This window comes from Corylus avellana, chromosome 6 (assembly GCF_965113065.1).
Source record: "Corylus avellana chromosome 6, dhCorAvel1.hap1.2, whole genome shotgun sequence".
Classification (NCBI taxonomy): domain Eukaryota; kingdom Viridiplantae; phylum Streptophyta; class Magnoliopsida; order Fagales; family Betulaceae; genus Corylus; species Corylus avellana.
Genome location: NC_142495.1, coordinates 20,073,364 through 20,098,582, shown reverse-complemented (window position 1 = coordinate 20,098,582; position 25,219 = coordinate 20,073,364). Strand labels below are relative to the sequence as shown.

General features: G+C 37.2%; 2 protein-coding genes across 2 annotated transcripts; one reads left to right on the top strand and one right to left on the bottom strand.

Moving 5' to 3' along the window:
• Positions 1-1,060: 1,060 nt before the first annotated feature.
• LOC132187648 (PII, uridylyltransferase (DUF2921)) lies at positions 1,061-4,751 on the top strand. The gene is made up of 2 exons (XM_059602035.2): positions 1,061-1,271; positions 1,446-4,751. The coding sequence occupies exons 1-2, from the start codon at positions 1,066-1,068 to the stop codon at positions 4,621-4,623; spliced, it is 3,384 nt and encodes a 1,127-aa protein (XP_059458018.2). The 5' UTR covers positions 1,061-1,065; the 3' UTR covers positions 4,624-4,751.
• Positions 4,752-21,010: 16,259 nt separating this feature from the next.
• LOC132162912 (uncharacterized) lies at positions 21,011-24,730 on the bottom strand. The gene is made up of 5 exons (XM_088517643.1): positions 24,381-24,730; positions 23,850-24,267; positions 21,984-22,492; positions 21,487-21,800; positions 21,011-21,375 (listed from the first exon to the last, which is right to left on the bottom strand). Exons 1-5 carry the CDS (start codon positions 24,728-24,730, stop codon positions 21,011-21,013), a joined length of 1,956 nt encoding a protein of 651 aa, XP_088373769.1.
• Between the last annotated feature and the right edge of the window lie 489 nt (positions 24,731-25,219).

The window sequence follows — 25,219 nt, the reverse complement described above, 5'->3', positions numbered from 1 at the left end:
AATCCCAAACACCCTAAAATTGCGATTTGGTTTAAAATCTCAGATTATTTTTTTAAAAACGCACTCCCAAACGCACCCTAAGAAATGGGCATTAAATTGATGGGGAGTTATTCGTATTTGTAGGATTTCTTTTTGATTAATTGTTTTGAATTTCTTTAATAAACAGGCTTTGCATTAATTTGATACCTTTTTCTCAGATAAAAAATTCGGTATTCATAATATTTCTCTTATATAATACAAGCATCCTAGTTTTTTTTTTTTTTTTTTTTTCTATTTTTTTTTTAATAACTTATAGCATGAAAGCTTTTATCATCATTTTCAAGTATTAATACCAAAATAGTGAAATAACAGTCTAATGACCTCCACTTCATTAAGCGTAGTCTTAAGCCAATTGAAGTACTCTTCAATGAAATAATTTGTAACAATATAATTAAGTTTTGTTTAGCAAAAAAAACTTTTAAGACTCCAATTAGTCAATGCTCTTAAAAATAAAATTGAATCTCAATATATTGAGACTTTAGAAAGAAAGAGAAAAGTGAAAAATTACATTAATGGCATCCTAAAGTTGCCTTAACCTAAAACTACATTAATGGCATACTAGGTTGGTTCATTAAAGTAATGTTTAGAATAAAGTAAATTTGGTTTTGTGCATATTAAATTTCACATAAAAGGAATTATATGCAACTCAACACAAAATTTTCCATTTTTGAAACTAAATATCTTAATATCTTATAGCGGACAGAGATGAAATCTACATATTGTTTTGAAAAAATTAAGAACAAATAGCAGCAAAATTGATTTTTAAATAAAAAAAAATATATAAACTAAAATTAATATTAATATTATTTAAAAAATTTAAAAAATATTTATCAGCCCTGCAATGACCATTGACAAGTTGAGGGCGTCCGCCGTCCATGGGTCCTATCGGAAAAGTGGAAACTTCTTCTTTTTTATTTTTTTTATTTTTTATTTTTCTTATAATATTCATTTTCGCATGTCAATGGTTGCTGTATCATTTTTCTTTTCAATTTCTCATCCACTTGATTGCTTTTCACGCGCTTGGGGATGTTGTGGGATAAAATCCCCAACATCTTCAGAAGACAGTGGACTGTTACCAGAAGCACTTCATCTTCACTCTTCCCTTTGTTGTCTCCCCAAGATCCCAACTCTAAAGTCAAGCTCTTTCACAAACCCAAGATCCATAGTTCAGCAAGTGGGCTTCAGCTTCACAGATATGATCAAGAAGATACAAACAAGAATCCCCATTTCAGGTTAGTCTTCCTCACATCAGATTTGTCGTAGAATTGACGTTATACACATCTCTTACGTGATCGGTGCTCCAGTCTTCTTCATTGTCATCTGGGATGATTCATGTCCTTAATTTCATGTTTATGTATTGTGGGTTAGTACAAAAACTGCAGTAGTCTAATACAGATCTCTGACAGAGCAATTGGAATCATGAAGATTGCATCTTTAGCTTTTATTTTGTGGACAGTGTCTGGGTTCTTGGTATTTGGGTATGCAAATGTATATGTCCAGGAAGCAGATACTGTAACCTACAAGTATGATAGGATAGATGAAGTGAAAAAAGAATGTGCCTCTGTTCTGTCTTCTGCCTCTGAATGGAGACCTGATGACAAAAGAGTTTATAGTATCAAAGATGACCTCTCTTTTGTTAATGGGGATTGGAGGCAGGAGGCAGGTAAGGCTCCAATAATGCCATTTGATGATAGGGAGCTTCGGAAGAATCTATCTGATGGTCGGAAAGATCCTTTAAATTTGGTTTCTTTTTGGGTGATGGATGTTGATCATGCCCATCGATCTAGGAAGTCAGTGAGTGTGAGTGGGTTCTTGAATATGGGCATAACTGTAGATGGTTCGTTTATGAGTAGTATGTATCTTGAAACTCCTCAGTTTCAGATGTTTCCCAGCCATTCCGAACTCCCGATTGCATTTGAAGGAATTTATACTGTATCAAAGAAAAATGGTGGGGAAAGAGTATTGTGTTTATTGGGGAGCACAATGTTGCCATCTAGGGAGGCCAATTCCATGGATCCATGGGAATGGGTCAATGTTTCTATTCCGATTTATGACCAGCCTCCTCTTTCACAAGATGACCGAATTCTGCTTGTTCTTCGCTTTCCGAGTAGGTTCACATTAACAAACCGGGTGATACGAGGGGAAATGAGAAGTTTAAACCTGAAGTCAAACCCTAAGTACTTTGATGAGGTTCAGATTTTGTCCCAGTTGGGGAAGTCATCGGACTATGAGTTTGGTTCCGAAAAGATTGTGTCCAATGCGTGTGATCCATATCCATTCCAGGATACCTTGATGAATGGTGGCATTAGTATCTATAGAGGTTATCGTTTTTGTGAAATACTTGAAGAAGTTACTCGGGATCAAGCTTTCACAGTTGTGCCAAACTGGAGATGCAACAGCACAGATGAATTTTGCAGTAAACTGGGTCCTTACATGTCTGATAAGGAGATTAAAGCAACAGATGGGGGTTTTAAAGATGTTAAACTTTATATGCAGAATGTTATGTGTGATCAAAAAACTACTCGGGGAAACATCAGTTCTGTAAGGGTTTCAGCTGTTTTTAGAGCTGTTCGTCCAATGGAGAATCAGTATACTGCATCAACGAGATCTGGGCTTAGCAACATGACTGTTGTTGCTGAGGGAGTTTGGAAGTCTTCCAGTGGGCAGCTTTGCATGGTTGGTTGCCTTGGACTTGTTGATGGTGAAGGGAGTCCATGTAATTCCCGGATCTGTTTGTATATACCAATCTCATTTTCCATAAAGCAGCGGAGCATTATTTTTGGGAGTTTTTCCAGCATTAATAAGGATAATGCATCATACTTCCCTTTATCATTTGAAAAGCTGGTGCAGCCTACAGAGCTGTGGAATTATTTTAAGGCCTCCCATCCATATTACAGCTACTCAAAAATTGATGCAGCTGGTGCAATCCTAGAAAAGAATGAGCCCTTCACTTTTGGAACTGTCATCAAGAAGTCTTTGCTGAAATTCCCCAAACTTGAAGACACAGAGGCGCTCCTAATCAGTCTTTCGCTTCTCTCAGAAGATCTCACCCTTCATGTCTCTGCAGTTCCTGATCCGTTTCCTAGTCCTTGGCTGCTAAAAACTGATGTTCAGCTGGATATTGTCTCTGTTGGTCCCTTGTTTGGACGCTACTGGTCAAATGGTTCAACCACAGAAGAGGAGACTCCTTACCACACCAAGGCTGCATACACCGAGAAGCAGCTCCTTATCAATGTATCAGCACAACTCACACTCTCTGGGAAAGCTTATAACAACTTTTCTGTGGTTTTCTTAGAGGGTCTTTATGATCCACATGTCGGGAAGATGTATCTAGTTGGTTGCAGGGATGTCCGAGCCTCGTGGAAGATCTTATTTGCAAGCATGGACCTTGAAGCTGGGATGGACTGTTTAGTCGAGGTGGTGGTATCGTACCCTCCCACAACAGCTCGGTGGCTAGTCAATCCAACAGCAAGAATTTCCATAACCAGCAAAAGGACTGAAGATGACCCCCTCTACTTTAGTACAATCAAGCTCCAAACATTTTCGATTATGTATAGGAAGCAGCGGGAAGACATTCTGTCTCGTAGGGTTGTTGAGGGTGTCCTCCGGATTTTGACACTTTCACTAGCAATAGCTTGCATTTCAAGCCAGCTGTTTTACATCAACCATAATTTGGATTCTGTCCCTTATACATCCCTTGTCATGCTAGGTATCCAAGCTCTCGGTTATAGCCTTCCTCTTATCACAGGTGCAGAAGCTCTCTTCAAGAGAATGGCTTCTGAATCTTATGAGACTTCATCTTATGATCTTCAGAACGAGCAGTGGTTCCATATAATTGATTACACAGTGAAGCTTCTTGTAATGGTCTCATTTATCCTGACTTTGAGGCTTTGTCAGAAGGTTTGGAAATCTCGCATCAGATTATTAACACGAGCCCCTCTTGAACTGCATCGTGTCCCTAGCGATAAACGGATATTTCTTACTACCCTCACCATCCATGTGATTGGGTATATGATTGTCCTAATCCTTCATAGTATGAAGACTAGCCAGAGACCTCTCAAGACAAAAACACATTTAATCTCAACTGGAAATTCCCACATGCTGTGGGAATGGGAAACAGTACTAGAAGAATATGTTGGTCTTGTTCAAGATTTTTTCCTGCTCCCTCAATTTATTGGCAACTTGTTGTGGCAGATTGATTGTAAACCACTCAGGAAGCTCTATTTCATTGGAATCACAGCTGTGAGGCTGTTCCCTCACATTTACGATTACATAAGAGCTCCTGATCTTAATCCATACTTCGCTGAAGATTATGAATTTGTCAACCCAAGTTATGACTTTTACTCCAAGTTTGGGGATATTGCAATACCTGTGACAGCAATTATTCTTGCAATTGCAGTCTACGTTCAGCAGAGATGGAATTATGAGAAGCTTAGCCACACTCTTACTTTGGGGCCTGTTAAGCTTCTTCCATTGGGATCCAGAATGTATGAGCGATTACCTTCCCAATCAGTCGAAGCTGAGCTTGTTTCTGGTGTTAATGGTAATGCTGCTCATGAGAAAGAGTGCAATGATGTAGAATGAGGTGAAAAACTTCATATTACTGAGAAGATTATGCTGTTTTAGACATATATCCAAAGCTGATGTTGGCTGTTCAATGTTACAAATGTTGGTTTCTCAAAGAGTAATAATTAAAACACAGTTTTTTTCTCAAGCATGTTGATTTATCTATTTTATGTTGGTTTCTTATTCCTGCAACATAGTCAGTGCTAGCTGCTTGGATGTCAGGAGCATGAAAGCCATATTCATCCACTTGGGCTTATGCTATGAGGTTTTATCAAATATTATAGGGTTAATTACCTTTTTAGTATTTTGGTATGCACCTTTTCTTTTCCTTTTTTTTTTTTTTTTTTTTTTTTTTTTCACTTTGGTTACAATTTGTATCATTGATATTTGATGGTACTTGACTTATAGGTAAATATTAATTTAGTACCTCTATCATCATTCTATCAACCAAATTAACGTACTGCAATTTGGGTTATTTCAGCCACCCTTGCAGTTGGTCTGGGGGTGGTTCGACCACCCCATGGCTTCTTGTGGGGTGACGACCACCCCATGGCCTCTGAGGGTGGCTTGGCCGCCCATAAGGCCTTTGGGGTAGTTTTGGAATAAAAAGGGGTGGCCAAACTACCTAGGGGCCTTAGGAGTGGTTCGGCCGACCCGAGACGAGCCTTAGGTGGTGGTCAAAATCACCCCATTGTGGTCTGTTAGTTTGGCTGACGGAATGGTGATAAAGACACTAAATTGATATTTACCCATAAGTCAAGTATTATCTATAATACGAATTGAAACTTAGATGGAAAAAAATAAAAACGTAAAAATCTAGTGAAAACCTACGTACTATAAAGATAATTAACCCAATATTATGAGCACATATATCAATAAAGATGCAGTAGATTCATTCATAAGAAAGAACGTATTCCTCAAGGTTTATATTTGAATTAATATAAGAATGCTGCATGACTTGAATTAATAAATTGAACTTTTACTTAATTTGCGCCATGGGGAAAATTTTGAATTACATTAAAGCCTCACAATGTTCATTTTTCAAAAAATTGTTAACCAACTTCTTGCTGCCTTTGTAAAGCATGTTGTACGGTATCTTAAACTTCTTGTTTTTTTAAGTCTAGTCTGTATATCGTTGGAGAATGAAAGAAAATATAATGTGGAATAAAAAAATAAACACAAAGAATTATCTGGTTTGGTATATGACCTACGTCCATATTAGTTCAAAGGGCCTATATTTTGTTCTTATTTCTTTGGTGGTGTTTACAGTATAACGGTCTTATATTTACAATAGAACTAAGGTAGACGAGAATAATATAAATATGGAGATGACATCCTATTTGAATACATTCAAATTTGATAACCTAAAAGTAGAAGATCGATTACAATCAAATTCCATATTATTATGTCTAATTACCATCAAATTTGATAATAGTCAAATCCCATAATATAAAATAATCAAATATACTTTAATAGATAATTGGAAGTGTCACATCAAGCGTTTACGAAACATGCAGTCACATATGAAACATGCAGACTGGACAATGTGTCACCTAAACCCCATTACTAACATTCATTAGAACTATGGGTGAAACTGCATTAATACCCCAAAAATGTTAAAATTACCCTTAAATTTTTGAATTTTACAGCTAAAATTTATGATTTTTTATGAAATGTTCCCTCAAAACTAAAATTTTAGCCCTAAATTTTTCCTTCTTCAAATTTTGTCCCACACCCTTAAATGTTTGGTTCTACCCCTTATTAATTAGAACCAACCATGTTTTACTTTGTTGGCACCTTATTGAAATCAATAACCTAGTATTTTAAAACATTTTGGTTTAGTGATCTTTAAATTATTTAAGATTTTTTTTTTTTAAAAAAAATTAAACAATAATATTTAAGAAAAACAAAGAAAACAAATAGTAGCTAAAAAAAACTCCATTTTGACTTGGGCGTTTACTCTCCTTTTCACTGCATGCTGCTCACAAAGGAAGAGACGAAGAGTACTTTTGTCAGTCCCATTGGAAGGGCAAGACTTCGTCAACCATATCCCCCAACAATTGTTGTTCATACATTTATAAGACCCAAGCCCATGGGTCCGGATCATCAAGAAATATCAATATGGACTAGGACAGGGCCAGCCCAAGAAGCTTCAGCCCGTTAGTTGCTCAGATTACTGGAAGCATCTCCCAGATACTATGTCATGATCCTCGGGGGTAGGCACCCGAGAACGCAAGTATGAATCAAAAGAGAGCTAATTAATGATCATTATTCATTAAGAAGAGGCGTCGGTAACAAAGTTAGTAATTGCCCCTAAGCGTTATACGCGCTCATAAAGCCATCCGAATGTTATGTCCGCTTATCACAAACGGAAGATCTTGCCCTCAACTCTCTATAAGTTACGAGTAGATCTCAGATTCTTCAGTCGGTCATCATTGACTCCCCATCGATTACATCTAATCCTAGATCCTTTGCCCAGTAATTATTATCCCCTTATTAGCCATACTCTAAATAAGAAGAAAAGCCAGCAGAGAAAAGGTACACGCAAAATTGATTCTTAAATATTTCATCAACCCATTAAGAAAATTACGGACATAACCGTTGGAGGAGGATTCGACGGATACACCCCGGCGAACTCTCTTAACCATCTTTTACTTGCAGATAGGAAGGAGCAACTATTACCAGACCACTCAACATTAAAGAGCCGCTTCCCCTTGAATTCACCAAACTGGAAACTATTTTAACAGGTGTAAATCATTGAGTGCGAAGAAATCTTGAATGCAGGAAGCCTCATGGAATGTGAAGTTGCACTTCAAAAGTCCTATAAATACATGGGTACCTTACAGGTATTTCCGCATCTTCATTGTTGAGAGCAGAAATTAAGAGGGCTGAATATACCAGTTTTCATTACATTTCATGGCATTACGTAATCTTTTTCATATTGTTCATTTTCTTCATCTTGGTCATCTTTGTCATCGGATTGTTGATCTTTTCAAATCAAAAAAGGGTAAGGTCAAAAAAATGAGGACAGCATTCAAAAAGTGAGGACAACTTGATCATTTGCCTATACGTACGTATGATAATACGCAAGTGATCATATTTATATGTCATTTATGAATGGAATATCTATTGTATTGGACAGCTCATCAAATAAATTAAGATAAGGCATCATTTCTTTCGACGTAAAATGGTTTTCAGAAAATAATTTTTGCATTTTACGGTGTTTAGTGCGACGTAAAATAGTGGTTAACAGAAAATATTTTCTATTTGATCGAAAATTCCTTTTTAATTTTCAGAAAATGGTTTACGGTTTTCACCATAAACCATTTTTCGACTTTGAGCATCTAATTTTCAAATCGATGGACCCTGCTAAGACTTGCCCAAGACCGCTCTGGAACTTCACCGGGACCCCACCGGCACCTGTTAGGGACCCGCCTGGGACTTGATTGGGACTCACCCATGACCCATTCGGGACCTTGCCGGGACCTGCCCGGGATCCAACCAGACCTGAATGGGACCCACTCGGACTTGCCCAGGACTCGCCAGGACTTGAACGGGACCTTCCTGGAACCCCGCTGGGACTCGTCTAGGACCCGCTAGGGACCCCATCGAGACCTGCCCGAGACTTGACCAAGACCGGGACTTGCCCGGGACTTGACCAGGACTCGCCTAGGACCCGCTAGGGACCCCGCCGAGACTTGCCCAGGATCCGACCGGACCTGAACGGGACCTGCTTGAACCTACCCAACACCTGCCGAGATTTGACTGGGACCTGCGCAGACCTGCCTCAGACCCCGCCAGGACCTACTTGAGACCTGACCGGACTTGAACGAGACCCACTCGGACCTTCTCAAGACTTGCCTCAGACCCGCCAAGGACTTGCCTGGGACCTCACCGGGACTTGCCACGGACCAGATCGGAACTGAATGGGACTCGCTCGAACTTGCCCAGGACTTGACCAAGACTCGCCCGGGACTTGCCCGGGACTCGCCTGGGACTTGACCGGGACTCGCCCGAGACCCGCTTGAGACTTGACTAAGACCCAATTGGACCCACTTGAGACCCTGCCGAGACCAGACTGGGACCTGCCCGGGACTTGACCAGGACCCGCCTGGGACTTGATTGAGACCCGCTCGGGACTAGACTGAGACTAACCCAAGACCCGTCCGGCACCCCGCCGGGACCTGCTCGAGACCTGGCCGAGACTTGACTAGGACCCGTCCAGGACCCCGTCAAGACTTGACCTGGACCCACTCGGAACTTGCCCAAGACTGGCTCTAAACTTGCTTGGGACCCCGTTGGGACATGCCCGAGACTCTCTCGAGATTTGACTGGGACTTGCCTGGGACCCACTTGGGACATGACTATGACCCAACCAGACCCGCTCGGGACTTGACATGGACCTGCTCAGGACTTGATCGAACCTGCCGAGGACTTGCTCGAACCTGCCTAAGACTCGCCCAGGACCCCGCCAGGACTTGCCTAGTACCCGTCTGGGACTCGTCAGAAGATATTTTCATTGAAAAATATTTTCAGTAGAAAATATTTTTCAGCGGAAAACATTTTTCCATGAAAATGATTTCTTAGAAAACATTTTCTAGTATTTGGCATGTACGGAAAATCAGGCGGGTCCCCGTTGTCGGAAAATGTATTTTGGTATTTGGTGTGTACGCAAAATCATATTAAACACTAAATTACGAAAATGTCCATGTCGGGTCTTAGGCGGGTTCTGCTTGGGTCTCGGGCTGATCTCGACGAGGTGCTGATAGGGTCTAGGCAGGGTTCGGGTGGGTCTTGGGTGGGGTCCTTGCGGGACTCAGTTCGGATACCTCTAAGACTTGATTGGGACATTTTCGTAATTTAGAGTTTGATATGATTTAATGAAAAAATATATATATAAAATGATTTTCCGTGCGTGCGGTAAGCGCCGTAAAATGTTTTCGGTAGAAATTTTTTTTAGGGAAAATGACTTTCCTGAAAATATTTTCCGATGAAAACTATTTTACGTCGAAAAAAACGGAAATCATTGAGTGCGAAAAAAATCTTGAATGCAGGAAGCCTCATGGAATGTGAAGTTGCACTTCAAAAGTTCTATAAATACATGGGTACCTTACAAGTATTAATTTCCTCATCTTCATTGTTGAGGGCAGAAATTAAGAGGGTTGAATATACCAGTTTTCATTACATTTCATGGCTTTACTTAATCTTTTTCGTATTGTTCATCTTCTTCATCTTGGTCATCTTTGTCATCGGATTGTTCATCTTTTCAAATCAAAAAAAGGTGAGGCCAAAAAAATGAGGACAGCATTCCAAATGTGAGGACAACTTGATCATTTGGCTATACGTACCAATGATAATATGCATGTGATCATATTTATATGTCATTTATGAATGAAATATCTATTGTATTGGACAGCTCATCAAATAAATTAAGATAAGTTTCATCTCATATGATTGGTGACTTTTAGCTAGCGAGCTAAAGTAGCTGTTTACCTTTATTATCTTATCATGTAGTTCATGCATGTGTGATTATCTACTAAAGTTCCTCTTCCCCTTCTACTCCCTGCTCCTACCCTCTCCCTCCCCCTTCAAGTTTTTATTTTTTATTTTTTTTATTTTTTTATTTTTTTATTTTTTATTTTTATTTTTATTTTTTAAATTTAATTTTTTTTAATATATATATATATAGGCGTTTTCTAACCAAATCAGTAACTTCGTCATCTTTGTCATGCATCCTTCCACCATGTTGTGTCTTTCATCTCCTCCTCGGTCACTATTGCTGCTTACTGGTTATTTGTTTGTGTTTTTTGTTTCAAATAAGAGGTTTTTTCTCTCTAGATTTGCCTTCATGAGTGAGGAGGTATAATTTGGTGTGATGGGCTATTTTTTATAGCCTGGATAATTTGGTGTGAGGGGTTATCTCTCACGGCCGGTTTAAATAAATTTTATTAGGAAATTTAGCTATCTATGTCTTAGATCTAGAGCCTGTTTGGGATTGCGGTGAAAAATAGAGCTTTTGGCAAAAGTGCTATTATTGAAAAGCTGTTTACATGTTTGGTAACTGCATGTCTTAAGTACTTTTTTGATATTACTGATGTTTGGTAACAAAACTAAAAAAGTGCTTTAGTTGCAAAAATGACAATAAAGGACATGTAATGATTTTTTTTAGTATAGGCTAAAAAATCATTATCAGTCCCACCAAATATGTCATTTTACGTGAAATCATTTCATGTTTTTCAATAAAGGCCTAAGGTTGTTAATTATTTTTTTATTTTTTATTTTATAAAAATGTTTAATGTTAGCTTTCACAAGTAAAAATTATTTTGTGATGGTTTATGTGACAAAACGCCAACATTTTCTTTCTTTTGTACTTATATGTAATAAAAAGTGATGTCAATCATTTTCTTTCTTTTTTTTTTTTTTTTTTAAAAAAAAAAATTATTTAAAGTATTTAACATTTAAAAATATTTAACACATAAAAAAGAACAACATTCAATAAGATCCTTATAACATTTTAAATAGTTTATAACAAAACAACATTAAAAAAAAAAAAAATTAACGGGTCATAAGTAGATTAGCAATATGATCACACTTAATGTTCACAGAATTTTCATTGGACGTCTGTGATTGTTGTACGCTTGACTCATCTTGTGCTTCGTCATCGCCTATAGTGTCAGTAGGTAGTAAATCCTCCTCATCAACATATGGTTGGAACTCAGCATCCTTTATTGCATGCTTCCTAATGAAGTTATGAAGAACCATAGACACCACCACGATTTTCACTTGTTTATTATAAGGAAAATTCGACATGCAATGCAATAACTTCCACTTATTTTTCCAAACTCTAAATGTTCTTTCAATAGTGCATCTAAGTGATGAATGTGCATGATTAAAAATTTCATGCATACCCCTCGGTTGGCTTCCGCGACGAAAGTCTAGTAGATGATACCGCTCCCCATTGTATGGCCCATCCTGCGTCTACCAAGTAATATTTTCCTACAAACAATATACAAATAACGGTCATAAAAAATATTGAAAAGTATTTTTTTTTTCATGTATAATTCATAATTGTTATTTTAATTAAATACAAACCTCTAGGTGGGTGTGGAAATCGTAATTCTTCCTTTCGAATAGCTTCTAAAAAAATACGTGTATCATGTGTAGTACTTTCCCATCCAGCCCAAACAAAAGTGAAACACATACGAAAATCACAAACATCCATAACATTCTGAGTAGGAGTCCCTTTTCGACCAATATATCGTATTTGTTTTGATAGAAAAATTTTAACTAGCACATGGGTTCCATCAATGGCTCCAGTACAATTTTTGAAGTATGGCCAATACCGCTCATCATCACGAATTTTGTTTGGAACATCCCTAAACTCCCTATCAATAGGATTAATAATGTCAATCGCCATTCTCGAAACGGCCATTAAAACACTAGTAAAATGTCTACTAATTGTTTCTCCTGAATGTTGAAACATTTCTTGCACTATTCTATTTCCAAACCCATGGCCTAAAGTATTAAAAAACATAGCCATAAACTCTTCAACAGTTAATTTCCTAGTACCTCTTAAATGATATATTTCCTTCAACTCTTTACACAAGCAAATAAATACGTGTATTTCCATTCTAAAATTTTGTTTGCACTTATCAGGATTACCTTGTAGAATCTCCATAACCCACTTATAACCTGTTTGAGAAGAGATCCTATAAGGTTCCTTTGCAATATATGGCATATAATAGTTCTCAACAAATTCTACTGCTGTAGCTGCTAGAATAAAAACACCATTTTCATTTTCCTCTTCACCATAATCACAATCACTTGTATCATCTTGAGTGCTATAATCATTATTGTCCATGTTTGTAAGGAAAAAAAAATAAAGAAATAAACACAAAATAAATATATAAGCACCCATAAAAATAAGAAAAAGAGATATCTACGTAGTTATGAAATATTATAATATATTCACCTTAGCACACAAATCAACACATAAAAAAAATAACATTCAAATAAATCCTTAGAGCTTTTCAAATAGTTCATAACAAAACAACATTAAAAATAAAAACATTATTCTATGCTACGACGGTTAATTTCTCTATTTCCCATTCGCTTGATAAAGTCAATCTGCAACCATGGTTCTTTAATAGTCACAAACATCTCTTATGTGATCTCTTAAGAAATACCTCTATTGCAAACTTAAGGATGTCAATGTCATTTTCTCTTTCAGCAATCCCCCGAACAACATCCATAACCTTTTCAATATTACATCCAGGTTTATTGTAGCTCTTAGATGTCACTGTATTCTTACTTTCTATTATATTACAAATCCGACTCAGATGTTGACTAACGATTTGAACTCTTTTCTTTCTTTTCTTACATTGAACCGCAAGACCAAACTTTTTATTTCTTTTATCCCGCGTATCTAAATCAACAGGAATATCATCAATGCCATGTGTATTGAGATTTGATTTATCATCCAAAACACCTAAACCTTCTACAATATTGTCATCTTCATCAAGCATTACATCTGCAGCATCTATGGCACCAATATCATTAGGAACCAATCCTATGGATGGTGCCCAAGATCCCTCCCCGATGGCAATTATATCTCTAAACAATATTTCTACCTTCATAGCATAAGCTAAACTTGTCGTGCGAAACTTGGTTGCTTCTGGAACTTCCTATATTTAAGTATATGTAAAAATCAATAATAAAACAATTTTTAAATCATTTAAACAAAAACAAATAAGTACAAATATAGTACCTGCAATTTTTTTTTTCCACCAATCATCGAGCGCATCAATTGTCTTTTTCACTGGATCCCATCCAAGGCCAGTTTCCTTGCCTATCAATCTCTTCCAAATGTTCCACTCTTTTTTCAAACTATCCCATTTGTTCTTTAGTTGTTTATAGCAATAGTTTTTTTTTTTTTTTTTTTTTTTTTTTTTTTTTTTTCCAGTTTTTTCAATAAATTTATCTATCACATTTTTCCATCATGTCTTATTGAAATGTGTTCCTGGGCGGTTACCAGCATGAATCTCAGTAATACATATGTCAAGATAATCTTCTAACATTTTTTCAGTACAAGCTACTTTCTTTATCTGAGTATCTGCAGTAGTAGTAGCAACGTTGCTTTGACCTTTTTTACTCATGTTTATCACACAATAAATAAGCTAATAAAATTATAAATAAATAAAAAAATGTTAAACACTATTAATAATTAAAAATTTGTTTAACGTAATCAACTGATGATAGAGTGCAGAAATTCATATTTACATGAATAATATGTATGTCCATCAAACAAAAGGGCAACAAAATAATAATAATAATAATAATAATGGAACCAAGTTTCTGCAACAGGAAAATACATTATACTATAATTATTATAATGGTTTCTCATGAACTTTTATGCAACAGATTTTTTTTTTTTTTTTAAAAAAAAAATTACTAAAATACTATAATTACTATAATCATTTATGCAACATAATTTTTTAAAAAAATTTATTTCTTTTAAGATATTGGATGGCAGCTCCTATTCTTGAGTTCCTATGCTGCACGTCAGTCTTGGGAAGTGTGAAATGAAATAGGAGGTAGATTTTAATTTTTTGATTTTACACTTTTTTGCGGAGAAGGGATCTGGAACGTTAAACCCTGGGCACGGACGGTTTGGATCTTTTGGTGATATATTTGTTCCCTTCATTCTCGAAAAGATTGGATCTTTTTCACCTAAACCCATCTCACTTCCCCTCCCACCCGGCCATTCACTCTCATCTCTCAGCCTAGGCCATGGATTTGTTGTAAGTCTCATACTCTTCAATCACTCTCAAACCCATCTTCTATCACACACACCCAAAACCTTCAATCACTCTTAAACCTTATCTCTCCTTTATCTTCTTCCCTTCTATTCTCTATATTATTCGATCTTCATCTATATTTTTCCTTTATGTGTTCTGTAGATTTGTGTTTTATTGGAAAAAAATAGATGAGCAAAAGCAAAATCAAACAGAGCTTTAACTCACCTTCGACAAGATAACAATTCTGGCTGGATTTCCCTCGCTCTGGAGCAGCTCAAACCGTGGCAACGAGAAGGACAAATCGAGCCTGTTTGGGAAGAGATGCTTATATACAGGTATGGTTGTTATTAGTGAAATTCGTAAGGATATATTTGTTTGTGCATATATTTCATTAACCACAAAACCATGGCACGCCTTTCTTCCAAATGTACGTTTGAGCAGAAGCCTTGATATCCAGCTTTGAGGCAAACGTGTGTTTGGAACGTTTGAAACCTCAAAAGCCCTTTCGATTGATTTTACCAAACGACCATGATTTTTCTGAAACGGGCTTTTCAGGCTCTATAAGCACGTTTTGGGTCTGCAACCGCAGACCCAAACATGCTCCTAGTGTACTCGAAGCAGATTTGCTCTCTAACAGTATTTGTACATGTGTTAGCGGAAGATTAAAGTCATAGATAGCACCTAATTGTAAGAATTTTTGTTTGTATCTATGACTTTGTAATCTCATAGCATGTAGCTATGATTTGTGCTATAAGAGCTTGTTGCTCTACTCTGTAAGAGCTTTATGCTTGTGATCTTTAATCAATGAAATCCTCAGATTTCCGTTGAAAAAAAAAAAAGAAAGATCATCTACTAAAGCATCCGTGCGTGTTTATCATTTATGTTATCCTAGTACTGGTTATGATCATGCTAGCATTAGTTAAGTTTAACAAATAAAAGGCTAGCGCTTTTATATGTATCAATGTAACCGAGTTTATTATAATTAATGAAAGTATTTCAATTTACTATATACTAATTATCTTGATATGAGATTTCTCTATTTGAGGTGTGATTCAATATTTTTTCTTTGGTGGTAATTAAGAATACTCTACCAAAGCCAATGACACTCTAGTTCAATCTTTTCTTATCAAGAGATTTATCGTTTTTTTTTTTTTCTTTACTTGTCTTGGTCAGTACATATCGTATATTCTTTAAGCAATAACTTATAGAAGAATACGCAGTGTTCATTATGCTACTATTTAACAATAATCTAAATCAAACACCAAATTATCATTGTTTCTAATTGATCACATATTCTACACGTACATGCCTCCTTAATTCTCTTCTTCAACGTCCATGCCTCGTATTGAACAACACCAAAAGCAAGAAGGGAATATTTTGGCTATAGGAAAATTGATCTTTAGTCATTGCTAAAGCCCCCAAAGTGGTTGCTAATTAACATCAGCGACGACTTTGGGCATCGTTAAGTGGTTGCAAATGCTTTGTCGTTCAAGATGCATGTCGTCGTTGATAATTATTAAACAGTGACAACCAATTTGTCACCAATAGCTATCCAAATTTGTAACGCCCCAGAAATTAATTAACTAGTAATTAATTTCACAATTCGTCTGCCAGCCTTATCCCTCGTGGAACAAGACTTACAAACCTCTACTCCTAAAAAAGAGAGGATATTAAATAGCGAAAACAAAAGATTCTATAAACATTAATCATTACAATCAGAGCATCTATAAAGGATCATCAAAGTAGCTGAAATTATACTATACACATCCTTGTTACGAGGGATCTATGCTATACTTTAATATGCAAGCATACATAAAAGCTCTTAAGTCTACAGTATGACCCATAAGTACTAGTTACCATGAGCATCCGTCTAAGCTTGCAATAAGTCCTCAAGCATCTCCCAGGTCGAATCCTCCATAATAACCGGAAGTTTCGTGGTATCCACCCTGCTAAACTATCTATAACCGCATAGTTGTTTATATAGAGAAAAAAGGGAAATAATACAAGGGTAAGTTCAATGACTTAGTGAGTATAAATACACATGATATGCAACATTATGAGTAGACAGTTTATCTTGGATGTGATATAGATATAATATATGCTTATAATCATAAGTAACTGTAATAGTTCAATCGTATGATCTACCTGAGATATTACCCCTTCTTAGCATGGTTGGCGCTCTCCCGAGGGACCTGTAATACAACATTGGTGCCTTGGATATTGTACACTATCGTACATAATATTAGTGGCATGACCGAGTCTGACCTCGGGTGGCCCACACCACTAATGATAGATTTTTTGTTTGAATGAAAAAACAAAAACATGAGTAATTCAAAGTGATTGAAATCTTATGACGAAGCACTAAGGTTTCGGAATCCGCATTCACAAATTCATAACAACATAATTTCATGATCTATAATATTCCCCAAAGTTCTCACATATAAATCTTAAGTTTGTTTTACTATTGCTTCAAAGAATTAATCAAACGATCCCATGTATCCATTCATGACCCAAATCACAAAAGAAATCTAATATTCGATCAAATCATTAACTGTATTCGTAAATCACAAGAAAATATCCAATCTTTATCAAGATATCAATTGTATCTAGAGAATAAATCACAAGGGAAATCTAATTTTTTAACAAAGAAAACTAAGCACTCAATTGTATTGAATAATCTTAAATCATCAAGTGTATCCTTGAATCACAAAAGATATCCAAGAATTATTTAATCCAATTGATTAAAAGTAAAACTATAGAGCAATTAAACCATTAAATTGGGAAATATTACATACATGAAACAAAGTTGTTAATCATAAGTGAGGCTTCATCTTCAACCTTGGTTGAAAGTTTAGCCTCTCATGTTATTGAAAGACAAAACAAGATTGATTGAATTTATAATGTAAAATTGAGTATTTACAAATACGAATCACAAAGTTGAGATCCAAAAGCTAGGAAAACCTTAAACTCTCTTCTTTCTCCTCTGCAATCTTGAAATTCGTAGCTTCTCTTAAACTAATCTAATAATTCTCTATTTATAGGCCTAAAACTAGGGTTTACAACTTGAAATAGACTTAAATTCGCTGCCAGATCAGATAGTGCGCTCGATCGCACACCTTCTGCTCTCAAGCGTACTCGGGCTTGCTGCGCATGCGTATTCATGTGCTTAGGTTTCAAGAGGGCGCATCTGCGCTCGATCTTGGGGCACTGGCTCAACCGCATGTGCGCTCGAGCATAGTGATTTGCGCTCGATCGTGCAAATAGATTTGTAAATTCTTCCAAAAGCAACTTTTATATAAAAACCTCAGCTTTCCTTCAGGAACCTATAAAATACTAAAAACACAGAACTAACCTAGAACATTAGATAGTAACACAGCTGAAGGATTAACACAAGTAAATTAAAGGGTTCAAATGCAATATTTGGCACACATCAAACACCCCCAAACTTAACTTTTACTTGTCTCTTAGCAAAATAAAACGAAAAATAAAATGAAAACAACAAAACAAAACATAAATCCTCTTTCGTGGGAGAGACTGCTGCATTTATCATATGCAATAAGCCTTTTAAACCCCTAAGCATCCCTAGTGGACGAGTGAAGTCTCGTAAGGGCTTAATAAGATTGATACCCACAAACATTGTGCACTATGTTGTTAACAAGAAAGAATTTTCACATAAACCATGGTTCTTATTCATGAGCAAACTTGAAAAGACAAACACCATCATCACAGTCAAAGGGAAATCTATAGTCAAATCACTCATAAAAGGACAGTTTAGACCTCATATGTTCTAAAAAGTGTAAAGTGTAATTAGCATACAATCATGAAACTTTAGCTTAAACTCAAGACAAGTTCCATAAAATTTGTAAGACTCCCTAACAAATGAAATAAACAAGGCATGATATGCATTTATTTTTCATAGGCTCTGCAATGTCTAACTCCCTTAAGCTTTCTAATTGACCCATGTAACAAGTGTTAAGCCAATGACTCCCAAGCCGGGTGGCTTTAGGGCACTAGATGTAGAACATCCCTAAGGGCTTAATAACTTAAAGTCAAAAAGGCTGCGAAGCCAGACTAGCCACATCATAAATCAACATTGAATTTCACACCTTTTGACGCGAAGACTCAATGCTTAATGAGGCAAGAGGTCCAGTTATTCAACGGAAAACTCAACATGATCTTTCTTTTCTTTTTCCTTTTTTATTTTATTTTATTTTATTTTTTTTATATCTTGCAAGCCAATGGTTATTCATCAAAAGGTCATCCAACAAATCTCAAAGAGAACAAGCTTAAGCTCAAACATCATACCTCACAAAAAACATGCTAATGTGCTGAAAAACAATTTATCTCAAAACAAGTGAATTCTTTTTTACCTAAAAATAAGTCAAAGGACTCAGACTCCTAATGACATAATGATGCGTTCAACCCTTTAAGCGAGCTAATGAAATGCAAATCAGAATTACAGTTTAACTCAAACTTGACATAGCACAAATATATATATATATATATTAATTTTTTTTTATAAATTAAACAAAACAAATAAGCACAAAAATAAACAGACGAAATGTTTTTCCATACCCCCAAACTTGAATCACACATTGTCCTCAATGTAGGCAAAAATACAATACCAAGAGGTATAAGGCACCAGAGTGAGCAAAGAGACGACCCCCAAACTTAGTCGTGACATTACCCGTCCTGAAAAACACAAAAATAAAACAAAAATGAACATAAATGTAACAACAAACCAAAATTATGACTAAAAATACCAAAGAAAAAGGAATGCCTCCCATAAGCGCTAAGTTTACAGTCTTCAGCCAGACTTTTCACCGTTGATGATTAAATAAACGACGTAGGATCTTCCAAAGGCAATTCCTTACTCTTCGAAATTTTCAGTTCCAATAACGGCTTCAACCGCTGACCATTGACCTTGAGAGTACTTTCATTCTTAGGATCCTCGATCTCGATGGCTCCATGAGTAGAAATTGCACGCACTATGAATGGTTCAGTCCATCGGGATTTGAGCTTTCCTAGAAATAGATGCAGACGTGAGTTGTAAAGGAGGACTTTCTGACCAACTTCAAATGATCTTCTCAAAATGTTTTGGTCATGAATCTTCTTCATTTGAGCTTTGTATAGCTTGGCACAGTCGTAGGCATCATTCCTCAATTTTTCTAATTCATCTAGCTGTAGCTTCCTTTGATCACCAGCCTTGGTGAGATTGAAATTCAGCTACTTTATAGCCCAATAAGCTCGGTGCTCCAATTCCACAGGGAGGTGATAAGCCTTGCCATACACGAGTCGGTAGGGAGACATGCCAATTGAAGTCTTGAATGCAGTTCGGTATGCCTACAGTCGAAGAGACCAATCCTTCCTTGTCAGGTTCACTGTCTTTTCTAATATCCTCTTGATTTCTCTGTTGGATATCTCAACTTGCCCACTTGTCTGAGGATGGTAGGGAGTTGCACCTTTATGAGTAATGCCATACTTCTTCATGAGTTGCTCAAAATATCGATTGCAAAAATGCTTTCCCCCGTCACTGATGATGGCACGTGGTGTCCCAAAACGTGTGAACATATTTTCCTTCAAAAATTGCAACATGACTCTGTGATCATTAGTCTTGCAGGCAATGGCCTCCACCCACTTGGAAACATAATCCATTGCCACAAGGATGAAAAGATACCCATAAGAATTAAGGAAGGCCCCATGAAATCAATGCCCCAAACATCAAACAGCTCCACAATAAGGATTGGGTTCAGCGGTATCATATTCCTTCTTCCAATGCTCCCCAACTTCTGGCATCTATCACAGGCTAAACAGTAGGCATGGGCACCATGGAAAATGAAGGGCCAATAGAATCCACTTTGAAGAATCTTCGCCGAGGTCTTTTTAGAACTGAAGTGGCCTCCACATGCATGATCATGGCAAAAAGATAGGACATTTTGCTGGCCATTTTCAAGAATGCATCTCCTTATAATCTGATCTGGGCAGTATTTGGATAGGTAAGGATCATCCCAAAAGAAGTACTTCGCCCCAACCAAGAATTTTGATATTTCTTGCCTGGTCCAATGTGATGGTATCTGGACAGTGACAAGGTAGTTCACTATGTTTGCGAACCATGGTTCAAGATTTTGAGAGAGGTGCATAAGTTGTTCATTAGGGAATGTCTAAGCAATCGGCACAGTATTTTTATTGAAGTCCACAACCAGCCTGGATAGATGGTTAGCTACCACATTCTCGGAACTCTTCTTGTCCCGAATTTCAATATCAAACTCTTGCAGCAACAGAATCCACCGGATGAGACGAGATTTAGCATCTTTCTTTGACAAAAGATATTTCAGCGCAGCATGATCTGAGTAGACTAAGACTTTAGACCCTAGCAAGAGATCTAAACTTATCCAGAGCAAACACTACAACCAACAACTCTTTTTCAGTCGAGTAGTTGAGTTGTTCATCATTCAGAGTCTTGCTGGCATAGTATATGACATGCGGAATCTTCTCTACTCACTGACCCAAAACGGCTCCCACAGCATAATCTGAGGCATCACACATTATCTTAAACGGCACCCCCCAATTAGGTGGCTGAATGATTGGTGTAGAAGTTAAGGTATTCTTCAGAATCTCAAAGGTTGTCTGGCACTTGTCATTGAAATCAAAAGGAACATCTTTTGCCAATAGATTGCATAGAATGGAGGTCTTGCTATCTTGCTGAAGTCCTTGATGAATCTTCTGTAGAACCCATCATGTCCCACAAACGACTGAATCTCCTTAACTGTCCATGGGGGTGGAAGGTTAGAGATCACATCAACCTTAACTCTGTCAACCTCGATACCTTTGTGGGAAATTACATGCGCCAAAACAATTCCTTGTTTCACCATGAAGTGGCATTTTTTCCAATTCAGAACTAGATTCTTCTCCTTACACCGTACCAGCACCAATGTGAGATGATGTAGACACTCCTCAAATGATGAACCGAAGACTGAGAAATCATCCATGAAGATCTACAAGTGATGTTCAACCATATCTGAAAAGATGCTAATCATGCACCGCTGAAAAGTGGCGGGTGCATTACACAATCCAAACAACATACGGCGATAGGCAAATGTACCGAAAGGACAAGTGAAAGTAGTCTTCTCTTGATCTTCAAGGTCCAGTGGAATTTGGTTATAGTCGGAGTAGCCAACAAGGAAACAGTAGTACTCATGGCCAGCCAATCTCTCCAACATCTGATCAATGAAAGGTAGAGGAAAATGGTCTTTTCTGGTCACGACATTTAACTTTCTGTAATCAATGCACACTCTCCATCCTAACTGCACACGAGTGGGGACCAACTCATTTTCCTTGTTCTTGATAACTGTAATCCCTGCCTTCTTCGGCACCACATGAATAAGACTCACCCATTTGCTGTCAGAGATTGGGTATATGAGTCCCAAATCCAGAAGTTTAATTACCTCCGCTCAAACTACCTCTTGCATGGCCAGATTCAACCGTCTCTATGGCTCGCAAGAAATTTTAGCATTTTCTTCCAGATGAATCTTATGCATCACTACTGTAGGGCAAATTCCTTTAATATCTTTTATTGACTACCCAATTGCTTCTTTATGCTCTCTCAAACCTTCTAGTAGCTTCTGTTCCTGATCACTATCCAGGTTGGTAGCAATGATCACTGGCAGAGATTCTGTAGGATCCAGATACTTGTACTTCAGGGTGTCTGGTAGAGGCTTCAACTCCTGCTTGATAGGCTCAGCTGCTAATGAAGATGGACTAGGGGGTGATGTCAAAGTAATTTCTGCAGTCTCCGTCTCTATTTCAGGAGTTGAGTGTAACAAGGCGTCAGCTTGTTCCAATAGTGTGTCTAGTTCATTGTCACTTCCCAGTGCAATCAGGCATTCTCCCAATGGGTCTTCAATATCTGGTTCATTGACAGTTTTCTCTACTATCTCCTCAATTAAGCATGTGCTTTTAACCTCCTCATACTCAAATGGATGCCTGCTAATATCAAAGATGTTCAGATCCACTGTTATGTTTCCAAAGGATATCTTCATGACTCTAGTTCTACAGTTGATTAGGGCATTAGTCGTAGCTAAAAATGGATGCTGATAAGTGCCAAATATTGCATATTTGGACCCCTTTATTTACATTAGTTAATCCTTTAGCTGTGTCGTTATTTAATATTTTGTGTTAGTTTTGTATTTTTAGTATTTTGTAGGTCATTGAAGAAAAACTACAGCTTTAAAGGAAAAAATGCGAAGTTTGGAAGAAAGCATACTTTGAGAAGACCTAGATGATGTGGTTAAGTCTAACCAAATCTAAGGAAATGTTAAATCAGATTAAAGTTCAGATTGGATAAGATTTCGGATCGGATTCAAATTCAGATTCTGCATACGTCTTAGTATTTTGACCATAACTCTCTGCTCAAATATCGGATTGAAGTGATTCAAACGGCATTGGAAAGCTAGCTCAAAATAATACAATTTGTTGTGAAATATGATTTTCGTAATTCGGACGGTTTCTATGTCAAAATCGCCCCGCAATTAAGAGACATAAATTTGGACGAATCCTATTCCGATTTCAGACTTTTATTTTAACTGGGAGACAGACCTCCGAATTATCTAGGTTTACTTGGGCTTCTAGGACTTCCCTAAGCCTATAAATAGACTTCTTTGCATTCAAGAAAAAAAACACAATCCCAGAGAGCAAAATTCTTTTGTTTAGTTTTTCTTTAGGTTTAGGTTTAGGTTTAGATTTTTATGTGGAGCTAAATTTCCAACTAAGGTTGGGGATGAAGCCTCACCGATGAAGAACAACATCACTTTTATGTAAGTTTTTATTATTCTGATTTTATTGGGTTTTATATTTCAATTGTTTTACTTCTAATCAATTGTGTGGAGTAATTCTTGGATATCTCTTGTGATTCAAGGATACATGTGATGATTTGAGATAATTTCATATGATTGATTGCTTGGCTTTTAACTCATAAAAATTGGATATCCCTTGTGATTTGTTCTACGGATACATCTGGTGTTTCAATTGAATTTGGATTCCTTTTGTGATTTGGTCAATGAATGGATACATGGGATGGTTTTGATTAATTCTTTGAAGCATAGTAAAACATATCTATGATTTAATTTGTGAGAACTTCGGATTAATATTGATGAACATAAAGTATGTTGTTATGATTTGGTGAGTGTGAATTCCCAAACCTTAGTACCTTTATCCTTAGATTTACTTATTTTATTTAGTTTATGTTTATCCTTTAATTTTCAAAACTCAAAAATCAAAACCCTTTTGGAACTAGATTAGGATTTAATTAGTTTAGATATAAATTGCTCTTTCAAAAATACAATTCTCTGTGGGATCGACCTCGCACTTGCAATCCATTAAACTACAATTGATTCGTGCACTTGCGAGTTAAATAAATTTGCACAACAGATGCCCTAATATGATTGGAACTTGAATTTCTGCATTTTTCGTCTCTGTATCTAAGACGATGAAGTCCATAGGGTAGTAGAACTTATCAACTTTGATCAGTACGTCTTCAATAATTCCCCTTGGAACCTTCACAGATCTGTTGGCCAACTGTAGTGTAATTGAAGTGGATTCTAACTCTCCCAATCCCAACTGAACATATACTAAATATGGCAGTAGATTTACACTGGCCCCCAAATCCAACAGAGCTTTTTTAACTTGATTGTCACCAATCTTGCAAGCAATGATAGGACATCCAGGGTCTTTATACTTTATAGGCATCTTGTATTGCAAGATAGAGCTAAGTTGCTTAGTGAGGAAAGCTTTCTTGGGGACGTTCGTGTTCCTCTTAATGGTGACCAAATCCTTCAAAAATTTGGCATAGGCACTTGCTGGATGGCATCTAGGAATGGAATGTTTATCTGCACTTGATTGAACACTTCCAAAATATCATCGAACTTTGAGCTTTTCTTTGGCACTATCAGTCTTTCTGGATATGGAGCTTTGGGAATGTACTTTCTGGAAGGGTCCTTAGCAATTGGAATGGCAATGTCTGGTCCTGTGACTTCAGCAGGCTTGTCCTGGTTTTCCTTCTCTTCTGCAGCCTCAGTGGCATCTTCAGGCTTGACCACTTGATTACCCACTTGTTTACCTGACCTCAGAGTGGTGATGGCTTGTACATGCTCCTGACCATGCGTAGAGGCGGAAGAACTTCCAATCACAAATTGCCCTTTTGGGTTAGGCACAGGTTGACTAGGGAACTTCCCTCTTTCTCTTTCCCCCACTTGATTTGCTATTTGGCCAACTTGTCCTTCTACCTTGATCATGGCTTGCTTAAGTTCTTGTATGTTTCTATTGTTAGCCATGTTGGAATTCCTCAGCTCCTGTACGGCTTGATTGGTGAAACCTTTTAGCTCTTGTATAGCTTGGGAGCTTTGTATAGCTTGGGAGTTGGACTGGTCGACTTTTTCTAGTAATGTTTTCATCATGTCTTCCAGTGATGATTGTGGTGCAGGCTGTGGCACTTGAGTGGTGGATTGATAAACAAGCAGTTGAGCTTGGTGAGATGGCCGGTACTGATTTTGAGTTTGAGTGGATGTACCTCCCTGGTTCAATGGCTAATTCTGCTTCCAAGAGAAATTGGGGTGATTCCGCCACCCTAGATTGTAAGTTTCAGAAAACGGTCCAATTGTGGGTTTTCTGTACTCATTGAAGGCATTGACTTGCTCAGTTTGGTACTCTGTTGACAAAGTTGGCCAGTTTTGAGTGAAGTGCGTTTGACTATCACATAACCCGCATACATGAACTTGGTAAGTATCTGTTGCCTTCACTGATTTGTTTAAGACCATAGTATC